Genomic DNA, 16404 nt, shown 5'->3' with positions numbered 1-16404 from the left:
AAATCCTGAAACTGAGGAGTACTATATGAAAATAGATGCATCTTGTTTTCTAAACTGAACAAAAATAACTGACTCCATACACCACTACTTATTTCTCACATGGTTAGTCATACTGATGAGCCCAGATGTGTGCAATAGCTGCTGTTATACCTTGACAAGAATATAAATACACACTCAGAAATAAACTAGTCTCAATGATGTCGGCCAGCTGTCTACAAAAAACTCTGGAAATAAACTAGTCCCTTATAAGATTCAATGGTAAACTGCAAGTACAAAAAAAGTACCCCAAAAGAACTAAACAAAGTCATCAAATGGAATTAAGTTCTCCCAGTATCTTGAATAAAAAAAAAAGCATAGTAAAACGTGTTTATATTTTAGCTGTTGGTCTTGATTGCTGGTTTGTATTTGTGCTCATATATACCTCCGTAAAAACAACACAGGCTAATTTCTGATTGCATAGCTAGTAGCATAGGACTCTGGTTTTGGGTGATTTCTAGCCTTGATACTTAAATTGGAACAAGAAGCATAGCTCTGAGATTTGTCATTTTTAATGCTGAAGATGTCAGGAAAACATGCAAAAGATCAATATGCTGCTTTTCCTAAGACAATCAATACGTCAGTTTCACACAAAAGACATGTAACACTAAAAGCAGCAATGGAACATGCTTTCAAGCTATTGATAGAAGTCAGCATTTAACATAAGCAAAGGGGCAAAAGCTATTTTTAGGAAAAAAAATAATCAAAATAATATTATTGCAGAACTAAAAGTTGAGCCACCTCAACTTTTCACTATAAAAGACCTGATTGGGAAGTACAAATTCCTTCCCTCCTCCCACACAAATAATTACTCTACAGACCAGAACTGACGCATAGTAAAATACCTCTTAACCAAAATAAACAATCAGTGACACAAATTCTGTTCTCAGTTTAACTTAAACTGGTTCCAAAGTCTCACTGGGATTCTCAAAAGTTTTAAATGGGATTTATATCACTTTAGCTGTTAGTTTATAAGTGCATGCATTCTGACAAGGAAACTAATCAAAATCACACAGGGGACACCTTTTACTGCAGTGAATGCCACAAAAAACCCTTGACAATTAAGTATGATTTGATCAGGCTATAAATTATATTCAAATAAAGTGCAAAGTATAAAGTTTTTTCAGTGGAATGTTAAACCGCATATTATCAGTATCTGATTTGTAGCTCTATTTGATACGTAACTGTTCATATGTTTGAAGGATTTCCTACATTAATAAAGAAAAAGATCAAGAAAACATAAAATCATTACTAGGCTATTGAAAGTATCACAAACACCACTGCATGGCCATTTCAAACCTTTGTTTTACTATCTACATTTTCAACACTCTGCTTATTTTCCAAGTTGTCTTCCATTTTCGCTAGCACAATTTTACTTCCAGACAAGACAGGCCTATAGTCTTACCACATAATATGAAATTACTAAACTCAGTGTTTGTGGCACAGTTCAAAGTCATGGTGCCGGAATACTGAAATAGGCTGGGGGGTCGTCTGGAAGTCAGTTTTTCTTACTTCCTGTCTCTGCTTGCCTCTTGCAGTGGGAATTAGTCTGCTATTTTACTTCCGAAAGAGAAAATCAGGATTAACTCAAAGCTGATGCAACAAACCAATCAAAAATCCTCCACTAATGCTGGGACACAGTGTTTGTTAAAAAGTGTTCTTTATAATAAGAATATAGAAAACTTACAAGTACTCTGCCAGTTAATGTCTGGGCAGATATCATGACTCCTGCCCAATCCTTCACGGAGGTCATCCATCCCACTTCTGCTGCCACATTCTCCTCTTTTTCATCTGTTGGTTTGCAGGCCCCATCTGCCTGTGTATCGCCACCACCATTGATCTTCTGGGTCTCCTGCAAAGTAAGTATTTGGGTTAGTCAACATTTAGCAATTGGACAGTGAAAGTCAGCATACAGTTGTGTCTAAGAAATACTATTAAAAAAGCAAATCAGTCTTCCTGGATTCCTGCTAGATGAAATTAAGCACCTACTTGGCCATATCTCTCTAGAAATACTAGAAATAGAAATGTTCTACAAGGTACCAGACTAGCAACTACATAGTAATACTCTCCTTGCCATAAAATCTTAAAAACATATATTTGGCATCAAATATGCTATATATTCCTTCCCTATAAGCAGCATAATTGCCAAGAGCTACGTATGCAATTATAGAGCTGCATATAAATGGGTTTGTCAGACACTGAAGGACCTTTTGATGTATTAGTTCAAAACAATGTGTACTAGGTGTGAACATAATTTATGTATAATTTTAATTTACTATCACTAGAGTTATTATCTGAACAAACCTCCACTGAGAAGCATGATGTAACAAGACAATAATTATAAGGTGTGAGGGGAACAAAATACACCATAGAGAATCTGCAGGGAGCTGTCATGTTATCAGTGAACCAGTGTTTCAATGAAAGTGTTTAATATATCACAGGAATTCTTCTGTCAGAAGTGGCGCTCAGAATGGAGAGCTAGAATTTAAAGAGAAGCCTCAGCTGCACTAAGCTGACTGATGAGTCACATGCATTGGAATTCATATCAGTCTCTCACGGATGCTGCAGCAAGGATGTTGTGCTTTCTAAGTGCCTTCTATGTACTACAGTCATGGATGCTGCACAAAAATCAAGGGAAATGATAGGAAGAGCCAGTCTGGATTGTACAGCGTTTAAAACATATCATACGCAAAGTATCAGCCTGTGCTGTGAGCATGCCTTTGGTGACAGCATAATACTAATGACTTCCTGAATACTTGACAAGTTATGCTAAAAAGGCATAGGGGAGGCAGCAAAATTCAGTGCTGAGGCAAGTACTGAGCACTTGAACTGCACCTATAGATCTACATCAGTGCGTCAAGCACTCTGCACAGACCAACAGCTTGAAATATCTTGTTTATTGATGACTTGCCTATAGGTCACCAAGCAGGAAATCAATTGCCATTAATCCCCTTTGGGATATCTGTTACACAAGCAAAGACATTTGATGCTGGTTCTGTGATTCTTCCTACAGTAGGAATACTACACTATCACGGTGAAAACACATAGCTGTGAGATGGCCTTCAGGACACCGCAGGACATAGATAAGGGTACTTCCTGAGAGCAGTACTGAACTAATAAAGCAGTTGCATTGAATCTGTCAGCAAAGGACAGTAGAGCAACACCTAAAAAGTAATATGGAGAACAACAGTTGTTTTTAGAGAATCTCAGTATTGGAACTTAATTAGCTTATCAGGTTCTTCTCCGTTAGTCTCCCTCCTGAAATGTAGGCTCTGTCTTCTTATTAGCAATTACAGCACAGTGCATGATGTGGCTATATTGATAACAACAAATTATTCAGTTTCAACAGTAATTCAGTACTTCCTATGCAAACAACCAGGCAGAAGATAAAAGCTACTTTGTATTTGCATAACAGGACCTCACTCCCTGACAAATCTGGATACAGTGAATCAGATGTTTTGCACTCAACATTGAAAGACGTATATGGCATTGAACACACGCAGAGCACAACCTACAGAAATAACCTCATTGCTTAGGAGAGTGACGTGTGGAACAGCACAAGGCATTTCCAGGAGAGTAGTGCTTGGCTAGGGACAATTTGTGACCCGCATCATCACCAAGCCAGACAGATCAATCCCAAAGAAATGCTTTGACCACCATCAGTGTTTTGACTACCAACCATTAAAAAGAAACCTAGCTGCTTTTTTTTTTTTTTTTTGAGTGGATGGTGTGGCTGCATATACCAGATATTGTAATAAAACAAAATATTGAGGTTTAGGCAACCTAGACACATCTCCAAGGCCCTGGGGGCACTCGCAGGCCTCACTGGCCCTGGCACCTCTCCCCCAAGGTCTCCCCTCACCCTGCCTATGCCATTTCAGCCCAGCCCAGGGCCACCAGCTCCCCAGAGGCCTGTACTACCCAGCCGTGGGCCCCACCAGCCCAGCCAGCCCATGGCGGTATCTGACCCTGGCTCCCCTCACCAGGCCTGATCCTTACCCTCACCACAGGCTGATATCCCAGCCGGCCCCAAGGCAGTTCCTGGTGCCTGGGGCTGGGGCTGCCCCCGGCCTGCCTCACTCTCTGGCTGGGGCAGTGGGACAAGGCTCTGGCTGCCAGGCCCGGCCCAGCCAGCCTGGGCATCCCCTGGCCCTCAGGGAGCCCCCAGCCCCATGGTGCCCTGACAGCTACTGACTTGTTAAAAGCTACATGTGCCATTTATTTCTCTCTTCCCACCAGTTTGTCTGCCTTTTGTAACTGTTAGAGATTGTCTTTCAGATTGTAAACTCTACACACCAGATTTTACTGCATGGTCCTCCCTGAGCATAGCACAGTAGGCTTTTATACTCTGTACAAGTTTATGTTGAATGAAAGTATTAATGTGGTTTTCATAGCAAAGGAGATGCAATTATCTCTTCCTCTCAGATAAGAGACTGAGACAGTGATTAAGTGCCCAACTCAGTCACCAGAGAAGTCATCGGCATAGCCAGGATGAAACCACCAACTTTCTTCATTTTTCCACCCAGCACCCCTATTTAAAATCTCAGGGATGCACTCCTTTCTAAAAACAACCATAATTATGGATTTTGGTATAGAAAGTCACAGAACTACAGATTATTAAAGAAAAAGAGCTGAATGGAAAAGTCCATTTTATGGTAGTGAACTTGAAAACATCAAGGTTGGAAAATTGCGTTACTGTTTACATACTCCTTCCTCCTTACCCCCAACCTTTCTGTCAATATATCAAACTTAATTTTAAAGACGTGATTATTCATAAGATTATAAAAATGAAATTTCCTAACACTCAATAAAATAGTAGACAATTTACTTCATTGAAGGAGAAAGGTAGCTTTTATATTTTCAAGAGGTTCTAATACCCTACAGTTTTTTGTTGTATTGACTTTTGGTTTCCAATAGAATAGAGCAGCAAGATGTGACAGACCTATTCAGTATTTGGTTCTCTGAAGGTATTAAAATCTGTAATACATTTGAACAGCTGTACTTCTGCATTTACACCACTTATTTCACCTCTATTACAATCTCCCACCCATATTATTTCTTAATTAAAATATAAGTAAAACAATCATCCCCTGCCAAGTATCATTTGGAGCAGAGTCTCATGATCAGCCACATACCAAGCCTAACTCTTGCCATTATTGTAGCTATAATTAACATGCAGATTAGTTGCTGTTATGTAATATTTGTATTCAGTTGGGATAGTTTTCATCTACATGGCTAGCTTCTTAGCTTACTTAATTGGCAGTTAAGTATTAAGAAAAGTTTATTCCCAAGTCATTATGTAATTGCACAGAGATCACTAATGGAGATTTAAAGGCTGTTTTCATTTACACTGTGTACAAATCAGTCCTGTTCCATTGCTATTTCTTCACTTCAAAGCATTGACTAACCAACACCACAACCTGAAAAAGGTGCTTAAAAAATAACCTGACAGTAATGGTAATTGTTTAATTATTTACAGGCTCAGTAGCTGCAAGTAAGATAATACTATCTTTATCCACTCTGTTTACCAGTTGTTTCCCAAAGTGTTCATTATTTTAATTACCTGATGACAGGAACATTCAGGTAGATAAAGTGAGAAGCAGCGTATTTTGTGAAATATATATTTCCTGAACTTGGTGACAAAATGGAAGAGAATGCATAATGAGAAGGGGTGTACAGGAATCAGGACTCACTGTTCTAAGTCAAACCAATGGTTTGACATGGACCTGGACCAGAAACTTCCATGCTTTGTCTTATATTTTCAACAATATTGATTTAGATTACACCAATGCTGGGATGCTTAAACGCAGCTACCTTAAGAAAGCAGACACTCAAAAAAAGTTTTCATTTTTGAAAATGTAGTCCTGCCTGCTTCTTTTTACCTCTCTAGAATATCTGTACATAGAACTGATGCACAGACACTCCATTCAACCCAGGGCCGCACAAAATAAAATCAGAAAATTATTATGAAAAGATAAAACATTGTCTGAGAATAATCTGCCTTTTTAAAATCCCTAAAAAACCAGGATACTAGGAGGACTCTCTGAAGTATTGGTACTGAAAAAAATTTGGTCTCTTGTTAAGATACGTTAGAAAACATAGGAAACAGGCAGGTAATGTGAGGAAAAAGAACTGGGTTAAAGTCTGGTGAAACAAAGAAAAGGATTTCTAATATTCCTGCTTACCTAACATTTAACTAGTATGAATAGCACACAGAAATCATGAATTACCAACTGTAATGAGAATACAGAGCACCAAGTCATGCCCACAGCACACAAGAGGAAGCGGTATGCTCATTTTAAGCAGATGTTTAAAAACAGTAACACCAATGGAGCAAGCCCAGTACCAGCCTTGGAATTCCATCCTAGAGAACATGAGATGAGAAATGGCCTGCCAGAATGGCAGTTGCACCTGGTTTGACACACGCAGTAATAATACAGTAATAAAATATAGTTTGGGGAAGTTAGGGAAGGGCTGCTTTAGATAATGATGCCAGCAACTTGCAATTTTATCTCTATTAACTGCCCCTCTATTAACAGCATTGCATTCTTAGAGCCTGCATCAGATCAACAACACTTTCATACTGGCCACTTTTATATCCTGGAAAACTATGTTTAAGTTCCTTTCCTTTTCATTCATCTCTTTCCCCAAAGCCATCAACAGATGCTATGTGAAGAGGAATAATTTTGCATATAAGACTATTTCTCCTTTCTGTTAGGCAGACCTCTAAAACACTGTTTAAAATTATTAGACTTCTATCAGTAATTCAGTTACATGCCCTTAGATACATTCTCTCACCATTTTGATAACTCTGAACAGGGGTCTTAAATTTATAATATTATAAATATTATGTGGCATTCTCAGCAGCTGGGCAATGTGCTGCTACGTCAAGACACTGGGTACCTACTGAATACATTGCCACGGCAGATGTTCTCCACCTGATATAGTTACCATCTGTAGTCTTCATCTTAATAGTTACTAAGTACCAGTTCATCCAGTGCTAAAAACAAGCAAACCAGAAAAAACTGAAGCAGTTCACCTGTTCAACTGTAGTTTAGCAAATATAGGATTTCACTGGAATATTAATAAACAAAGCAGATGGGAATGTGAGAAATAAATAGCCGTATGGAGACGTATAAACCTCTTTTTTAAAAGAGTCAACCTTGTAGGAAAGAGAAAGCAAAGGCCAAACTAACTAAATGTGAGCTAAGAGATACTCCCTATAAACTGGCCTATCCACAGAATTTCCTTGAATATTAGGTTCTTAGACAATATTACGTTACATTGATGTCAGTTATCATACTGCAGCTACGGTTTGGCTAGTTTCAAAGGATTAATTATTGATACCCAGAAAAACATTCTTCCTTTTGCTGAATAAAAGGAAACAGAATGATCTGTGGAAAACACGGCTGATGAGATAGCCAAGCATATTTTTCTCATAAAATATTCACAAGCTATGTAATTTGGTGCTTGCAAACTTGGCATGGTTAAGAAAAATTAAGTCCAACACTGATTCCAAAACTTTTCTTATTAGTTTAAGATTGAGATGGTAAACTCCTGTGAAACAACTATTCTTTTTCTTTTCTGCATTCCTGCAGAAATTCTGAGAAGCTCCTTGCCAACCCTTACTTACAACCAGAACCTCACTTTCCATGCTGAACAAAAAAAAAAAAAAAAAACACCACCACCAAACTCTTCACTGTGAAGAGTCTAGGTTGCAAGACTAAATACATTTTTCTCTTTTTGCAGTGACCAGCTTCTCTGCTGCATTTGTGCATACCTTCAGTAATCCTGACAGATTTTTTTTCTGTGCCCTTCATATTTCTGGGATGGGTTACTTGCACAAAATCTCATTTTCATGTCATTGTTTTGCCTGACAGAAACTGCTGCAGTAGAGGAATTAATTCTAAAACCTTGACCTGAGAGGCAAGAGAGACTAGATTAGTAAAATACAGTGTTCCAGCCATGATTCCACAATCAGCATAACAGTCTGTCAAATTAAGGGTTCCTGGGTATGGTTCTCACTTAAGAATACAAAACAGCAGACACACACACATTACCTCAAATCTGAAGAAAATAAACACTTGGCTTAAAGTTTAAAAATTTCTACATGTTAATGGAGATGTTATGATGTAACACTTCCATTGTGGTAAAACAGTATTTCTGAATAACTGTAAAGCTGGCTGAGTGATTTCCACACCTGCCTAAGAATTCAGAGACACGCTGAAGTTCCTGTTCTGCCAACAAATTGTTGAAGTCCTCAGCCACATTATCTAGTCTCTTCATGTCTTCACCTCATAGCTACAGAACAAGAGTAATTGCAGTTTCTGTTGCATGTGGATCTTACCAAGATAAATATATTTAGGTTTTTAAGTGTTTTGGTATTACACAAATGGCAGATGATGCAGGCATAGTGTAGGGAATCGTACAGTAAGACACACTAAAAACATACTGGTAAAGATTGTTAGATTAGTTATACAATACAATTAAACATATAAGACAGAACTGTAAAAGGGAAGTAACGAACAACTCCAGGCATTACAGTGACATTAATAAGCAGTCTTAATAACAATACCAGGAAAGTAAAAATAGATGATAAAACCAGTGCTCACTGAAGTTATGAAAGAGTAAACAGGGGAAGAATATAGAAGGATTGCACAATATGATGATCCAACAACAACTTTTTAAAAATCACACTTAACGAAAGAGTTGAGAGGAGAGCATGATTGTTGCAACTAAACTGCGATGAAAACAAGGTCATTACAAACTTATGTGCATACAAATGGGCAAACAAGACTTTTTTAAAAACTTATGATTCTTGGTTCAAGTTTGCGAGGGTTTATGACAATGTTACGTAAGCTTTGACTATAAGTTCAGAAGTTTGTGTGAATAATTTCATTTACATTTATTCATAAAAATAAATCCTTAAGTTTTCCTTTGTTACTTCTTTTTGTATTATCAGACCACATCTGTAGAAATAACTAACTAGTGAACTTGTCATAAAACTACATAACAAGTTAACTTACTGTCTGCAATACATGAATAAATAAATACGAACAGGACAAGTCAGCGATGTATAGTTTAGGAGTATTCACTGAAAATATTTCACAAGTTTTCCAAGTAACATCTAGCCCATATCCAGAAATTTATTTTCCTTTTCTATATTCAATAGAGCATTTCTTATTCACAGAATCACAGAATGGTTAAGTGTTCGAAGGGACCTCTGGAGATCATCTAGTCCAACCCCCTGTCAAAGCTGGGTCACCCAGAGCATGTTGCACAGGAATGCGTCCAGGCGGGTTCTGAATATCTCCAGAGAAGGAGACCCCCCACCCTCCCTGGGCAGCCTGTGCCAGTGCTCTGGCACCCTCACAGTAAAGAAGTTCCTCCTCATATTCAGATGGAACTTGACATTTTTAAACTCCTATTGTGAGGTTGTCTACTCACAGTACTGGACGTCCGATAGCTGCAGCTCAAGGCAGAGTAACCTGCCCACACTTTCCAGCTGGGCATTTCTTAAGGAAAAAAATGCAGATTCAGCCAGTTAGGGTGCAGCCCTGTTAGTTCTGGCTTCAACTCTTTGCAGTTGCCCTGTTGTCAAGTTTTGATGCAGAACGTGTGAAAACAAAGCAGGATGCAGGATCTAAACCATCAAAGGGTTTCTGGGGACAGGCTAACCCCGAGACAGGAGTCACGGTTTACAAAATCATAGAATCACAGACTGGTTTGCATTGGAAGGAACCTTAAGGATCATCTAGTTCCAACACCCTTTACTTTTTTGCAACATTCTCGCTGCTTTTAACTACTTTTTTGCTACTTCTTTTGCAACATTGTCACTACTTTGTTTCCATTTCCTTTATGACGATTCAACTATCATCGCATTAAAATATTCCCCAAAGCCCCTGTTCAATTATAAAGTAGCAGACAAAAGGGCAAAACAAGCATTTCATTTTATTAATGGGGACACTAAGTTTAAATCAAGGGAGACAGATCATTATTCTTTGGTCCCTACATACCGTAGAAATAAGTACATTAGGCAGATTAGACAATTCCTATGAAAGACAGAATATTAGTCTTTAACTGTCTTTTCTGTGGTTCAAGCATTATACTGAGACCATTCTTTCAAAATGCATTTTAAAAAGAACTTTAGAGTAGCCATGCCAGGTCACTAACCTTAAATATGATAAAAACTAAACTTGTAAAAATATATGAAGCAATATTAGATGGGACTGAGTTATCAAAACTATTGAAAAGGAAGAGACCCTTAATGGAAAAGCACAGAGAAGGGTAAAAAGGTGCATGCATTTTCTGTTATCCTCCCTTTTTGTTTCCTCCCACCTAACAGAAGGCAAATCAAAGAAAGCATACAACTGAATATCAAATTGATGCAGACATTATCATGAAATGAACCTTGCCAAATTACCTACATCCTACTGAGTGATTAATCCAGGAGAAATTCCTTTTTGTCACAGACGATAAAACATTTTAAATATCAATAATTCAACAAAAACTTATTATAAGCAATGAAAAACACATTTCAATTACTGTCTTCGCACTTAACTTATTTTTGTGACACTATATGATTCATTGCAATCCAAAAGTCTCAAAGTGCTTCACAAATGCGAGCAAAAGGTTTTAAAAAACAAGGAAAAAAGTAATAAACAGTGGGGAAATTAGCTAACTTGTTTATCTTGATTACAGGAAGTACTTGAGCTGATTGCTTGTATTTTTGTTGTTAACACTAAGTAATACCCAACACCAATCCAAGTTCTTCAGTCATCACCTCTTGGCACTTTTTTTACTACTGTGAAAGGATGAAAAATATATTGAAAAATAACGCATTTGATTTTTGCCCAATTTTAAGACAACAATTACTAGTAAATATTTTATGATCTATATGATCTAAATTATGAAAGTAGCTTTTACAAAATAATTATGTGGTAGAAGTTGAAATAAGGAAACTACTGAAAAAAACTATTCTCTACCAGGAATATTCAACATTAAAATAAGTCATTAAAAGGTTCCAATAGTAGCTTTATTTTGCTAAAAGATATATACAAACAATAACGTACAAAAGTATTGAACTGCTTTGTCAGTGAAATTAAAATTTGCAGTATTTTTTCAATTGCATCCTTTTCTCCATCCTGCTGAATTACAGAAGAGGCAGCTTTTATCTATTAGCAAACAGTATACTTTCATTATATTAACTTCATAATTTTTGCCTGCGGTATCAGAGAGAGAGAGAGAGAGAAAGAGATGCAGACCGGATTTTAGAAGGAAATTCTTCCCTTCTTCTCTGTATTACAGATGAGGAAACTAGTAGCTATTACCTCATACATTACCCATTGCTATGGAAACAATTTTGTTTAATCTGAATCTCGTTACTTCCTTGCATAAATCATTAAGTAGACAAAAGTTTTTAAACCTAAAAAAAAAAATATTTCCTTGTAGATACATTTCTTTTAGGTAACATACACTATTTTGTTTCACTTCCCAGACACTAAATATCACCATCCAAATTATCCAAAGTCAGTACTTTTAGACTACAAATACAGCAGCTGGTACATTTATGATGCAACGAAACATACAAAGTTCCTGAAAATTCATAGATACTGACTGGAATCTAAGGCAGAGAAGACAGAAAAGCTAAATTTTTGACTTGCATACTATACCTCCATTAAGTTTTACTTATGCCATACCGAATGAGAACAAGCCCAGTGAATTCTCGTCAGCTTTCTTAATGTCATAGTTCTAAATAACAGGAATAACTTCAACTGGCACAGGGATCATCTCTTCCTCTTGTGGGTGTACCAGTGATGCACTGCTAGGAATTGATGCATGACTGTGACATTGAACATAGCCTTTATAAGCAATCAGAAGTTAGACTACTGGAAAATAAAGATACATGATGTCCAGTCTTGTCTCTCATAACATGAAGAATTATATCTAAGTCTTCTTGCTCACGGCAGGATTGAATCTGCCTGTACCAAAACTTGTAGATGAAGCTCCTACTCTGACAAGTCATTTTCTAAACAAGAACAGCAACTCTTTGAAGTTGCTCAGAGGCCCAAATTGTTAGAAGCAGCCCCAGCAGAGCTGCATTAGTAGCAGAGGGCAGGTGAGGTGCTTAAAGGTAGACATTGTTCTGTCTCATGAGTCTGAAGGTTTTGGCTTCAAGATTTATCAAACCAGAAAATACTGCATATGTCACAAAAAAATGTGACCTCTGAACACTCAACTCTGTCTATAAATTATGCATGATAGCAGTTATTGTCCACTGATCAGAAATGATAATGAACAGAGGTGAGAGGATAGGTCAATTTAAATTTTTAGCTCTTTTTCTAAGATTAAATAATAGTAAGAAAGAAATTAAAGGTTAACAATTGTTAAATCATCACAGAGTATTGAGTTTTAATTTGTTCAACCTTCGGGGAGAAGTTAATGATCAGTAATACAGTTAATGCTACTATGGAAATTTCAATCTTGAAAAGAGGGGGAAATCAACCACGCCCTTTGTTTATATCTTGCAATTTTATGATAATCTGGTAACTTTATTACAGGGCCTGGAACTCTAGCTTTTTCTCTTAAATTTTATATAAATTATTCTGGTAAAAGAGTTTGCAGCAGCATAAAGATCAAACAGCTCATCAAAGCAGGCTGTCACACTTTACACTATTCAGAAGATGTGTTTTACAGAACCTACTCATCAGCTTGAAGCTTTAGAGTCTTTCTCCATTTACAGTGCTGCATAATTACCTCACACAGCTTCCCAAGATGCAGGTGCCCCCATAATTTATCTGTGAATGAGATTCATTGACAATCCCATCCAAGTATCATACGAAGTTAGAAAAATTACCTTTATTACTTCTTAAAAAAGGGCTTAATTAAGCCCTAGTACAGAAAAAACAAGTAATGATTCATACATCAGTAATTCACATCTTCCAACTATCTGACTCCAGTTTATTCAGTAACAAGACATCGAAGTAATACATATAACTAGAGGATGAATTTGAGAAATAAATATATCTCTGTATTTCATATTCAGCTCATGGAAATCAGAAAAAAAAAAACCATGAACTGTAAGAACAACTTCATTTTCTAGTTTAAAAGTATGATTTCTATCCTCACAAACTAGTTTCGCAAGGGAAGAGATCTACAGTTTACAAAGGCAGAAGTTACACATAACATGATTCCCATTTTATCTGCAAATACACAGCTCTAAGAAGAGTATTCAAGGATATTTTTCTTCCTGGTCACTCTCTAAATCCTCACTATCACCATGGGATGCACTGTGCATAATTCAAGTGCTTGATTTTATCAATGCTTGTAAAGTGCTCAATATACTAAAAGTGATGTGTCATACTCAAGTAGATTTACTTTCAATTACTGATTATGCCCATACTGTAAACCATTACTGCCTTGTTTTACTAGATAAAGACATCTAGTGGTCCTCACTCTAGGTTGCAAAAGATTTCCACTGAATAAAACTAACTTCCTGTGAAGAAGGAAGCTTCTTCCTTAAGACTAAGTCATATATCAGATTTTTGTACTGTGCTGTTTTAGTAAGACTTGACTTCAAATCTATTTTAAAGGGCACTCTGGGGAAACAAAGTCTCCTTGTTAACAAGTGGATCAATAGAAAGAGCTGTAAAAATTCAAATGAAAAAATATGTTACCTTAATTCAGTTTTCATTTTTGTCAGGATTAAAAATGATAAAACAATTTTATTTCCTCTAAAAACCCACCACTAGTGCCATATGAATTTAACTTGGAATCACTCATTTCCATAGAAATCTTTTCCTGTACTGATTTCTGCTCATGCAGATAACCACACGAGTAACAAAACTATAAACTAACAAAGCTTTCCAAACTCTACTTCCATTTTTATAAAGCAAAGAGTGTTTTATACAAAGTTCTACGCAATTACCCAAAACAGAGGCTAGTGTAAAAAACCCAAACAAAACAAAAAACCCAAACAAAACAAAAAACCCAAACAAAACAAAAAACCCAAACAAAACAAAAAACCCAAACAAAACAAAAAACCCAAACAAAACAAACAAAAAAAAAACACCCAGCAAATCAGTAAACTTTCTATCAGCTTCTTTCCTAAAGCTATTAGCTTTGTCCATCACATGCACCAACAAACCTACAAATCTTTAATGCTTCTACAGGTCAGAAAGTGATCTTTGTGAGCTGCTATTTAAGTACACACCACCTCATTAATTCTTCTACTTTATGATCTCCAGCAACATCTTTGCAGGTGCTAAATGCAGTTTCCCTCATCTCTCAACAAACTTATGAAAACAGATAAAATTCGAACAGAAAGGGGGAGAGAATGACTGGGCCCTCACACTCCCACCTCTCAGAACTCTACTCTCACCAGAAAGGTCCTGGGCATGTCTCCCATTATGATCAGTTATAGCAGCTGTTAGCATATGAAAGCAAACTCTGTGAAAGTCTGTACTGTCTTTTTTAAACATCATACCAGTCAGAAGAGGAATAAAATGAGCCTGAACTTTGCTACTAGCCATCTCTCTGGATACTACCATCTCTGTAGGGATTATAACCTAGAAAAAGAGATTGTAAATGTTGTGAAGTACCACGTGAAACTAAGTTCAAAATGATACCACTTTGTCCAGAATTATAGAAGTAAAGAGAGAAATATTAGCTCCTCTGACTGGGTTTGGGTTGATGGGAAGTTGAATATGAGTCAAGAGTGTGTCCTGGCAGCCAAAAGGGTCAACTGTGTCCTGGGGTGCATCAAGGACAGCACAGCTAGCCAGCCGAGGGAGGTGATTGCCCCACTCTGCACTGGTGCAGCCCCACCTCAAGTACTGTGTGCAGTTTTGGGCGCCTCAATACCAGGACATCAAACTATTAGAATGTGTTCAGAGGATAGCGACCTAGAGGGTGAAAGGCCTCGAGGGCAAGACTTATGAGGAACGGCTCAGGTTACTTGGTTTGTTCAGCTTGGAGAAGACTGAGAGGTGACCTCATTGTAGTCTACAACTTCCTCAAGGGGGGCAGCAGAGGGGAAGGTGCTGACCTCCTCTCTGGTGACCAGCAATAGGACATGAGGAAATGGAATGAAGCTACAGCAGAGGAAGTTCAGATTAGACATTAGGAAAAGGTTCTTCACTGAGACGTGTCTGGTCACTGGAACAGGCTCCCCAGGGAAGCGGCCACGGCACTAAGCCTGTCAGAGTTCAAGAAGCTTCTGGATGACGCTTTTAGTCACATGGTTTAGTTTTAGGTAGGCCTGCGAGGAGCAGGGAGTTGGACTCAATGATCCTTATGGGTCCCTTCCAACTTGAGATATTCTACTAATCTCCTAACCTTCAGTCTAAACCTGCCTTTTTCTAAAACTAACCTTTCTAATCCTGCTCTCATTATACACTCATGACCTCTGTCCCTGTTAAAGTGTCTATCCTAACACATTAGTGATTGGGAAAGAAGACTCTGAGCTTCCAATCAGTTCTGTAGAAGGTTGTCTAGTGACAAAGAAAAATATACTAAGAGACAAGATTTATGATCTAAGTCATTTATTCAGAAGATAGGTAGGTATCATCCTTCTTAATTTTGTACTTTCTATTTGCTTGATTTGGGAGTGGGTTTTTTTGAGGTTTTCTTTTTTTTTTCCCCTTCCCTCACACCCCTTTCAATACATAACAGTTGATCATTCATACGGTGTCTGCAAGTTTGGTTCAGAGCCTCCACTTTCTTTCTAAGTATCTCTGCTATTGCCATTGATTGTGATGGCACTGAGTACCGAAAAGATGATCTACAGCAGCACACATCCTTCAGTGAAACCCTGCCAGCCTCCTGGGGTGACAGCAGATGTTTTTGTTATTCCTCATGTCTTGCAGGAGCCAATACTAACCCAGGGAAGGAGCCAAAAGCTGAAAGCAAGACTGACAGCACAAATAATATTATGGTCCAATGGGCACTGAGGTCACTGTTTAACTAAATAAGGCATTCATGGGAGGCGACATGCCAAATTACCAGAATAGTTGCACAGCCTTTCAGCTTGCTTGCTAGAAAGATTTTTTTCCTTTTGCTAGAATAAAATAATATAATTGTAATAAAAAAATACCATTAGGCAGGATCTAAACCCAGTAGTGTGTTTGGCAAGGTTACTGCAACTGGAACACTGGAATAATAAAAGCTACCAGATACAGTAATCAGACTCCGGAAGGAGGATGGAAGTTGCATTGTCTTGACTGTTTAATTGTAAAAGCAAGCATATGGGAATTGCAGGAACGAATATAGAATCATAGAATCGTTTAGGCTGGAAGAAGACCTCCAAGATCATGGAGACACAGTTTGCTGATGTACAGTTTATAGGAATTAGGGAGAAAACTGAATTTC

At 37.6% G+C, this 16404-nt stretch overlaps 1 protein-coding gene across 11 annotated transcripts in view; it reads right to left on the bottom strand.

Annotated features, from left to right (window-relative positions):
- KCNMA1 (potassium calcium-activated channel subfamily M alpha 1) overlaps nt 1-16404 on the bottom strand; it is a 554299-nt gene that overhangs the window by 399821 nt on the left and 138074 nt on the right. For all 11 annotated transcript variants that reach the window (XR_011047946.1, XM_068398028.1, XM_068398027.1 and 8 more), the window contains one exon: nt 1724-1888. Coding sequence is in view for 10 of the 11 variants with exons in the window: in XM_068398028.1 (XP_068254129.1) it covers nt 1724-1888 (165 nt within the window). In the remaining variant the exon portion in view is untranslated. The remainder of the gene's footprint in view (nt 1-1723; nt 1889-16404) is intronic.

This window comes from Nyctibius grandis, chromosome 4 (assembly GCF_013368605.1).
Source record: "Nyctibius grandis isolate bNycGra1 chromosome 4, bNycGra1.pri, whole genome shotgun sequence".
Lineage (NCBI taxonomy): Eukaryota > Metazoa > Chordata > Aves > Nyctibiiformes > Nyctibiidae > Nyctibius > Nyctibius grandis.
This window is presented reverse-complemented; position numbering and strand designations above follow the sequence as displayed.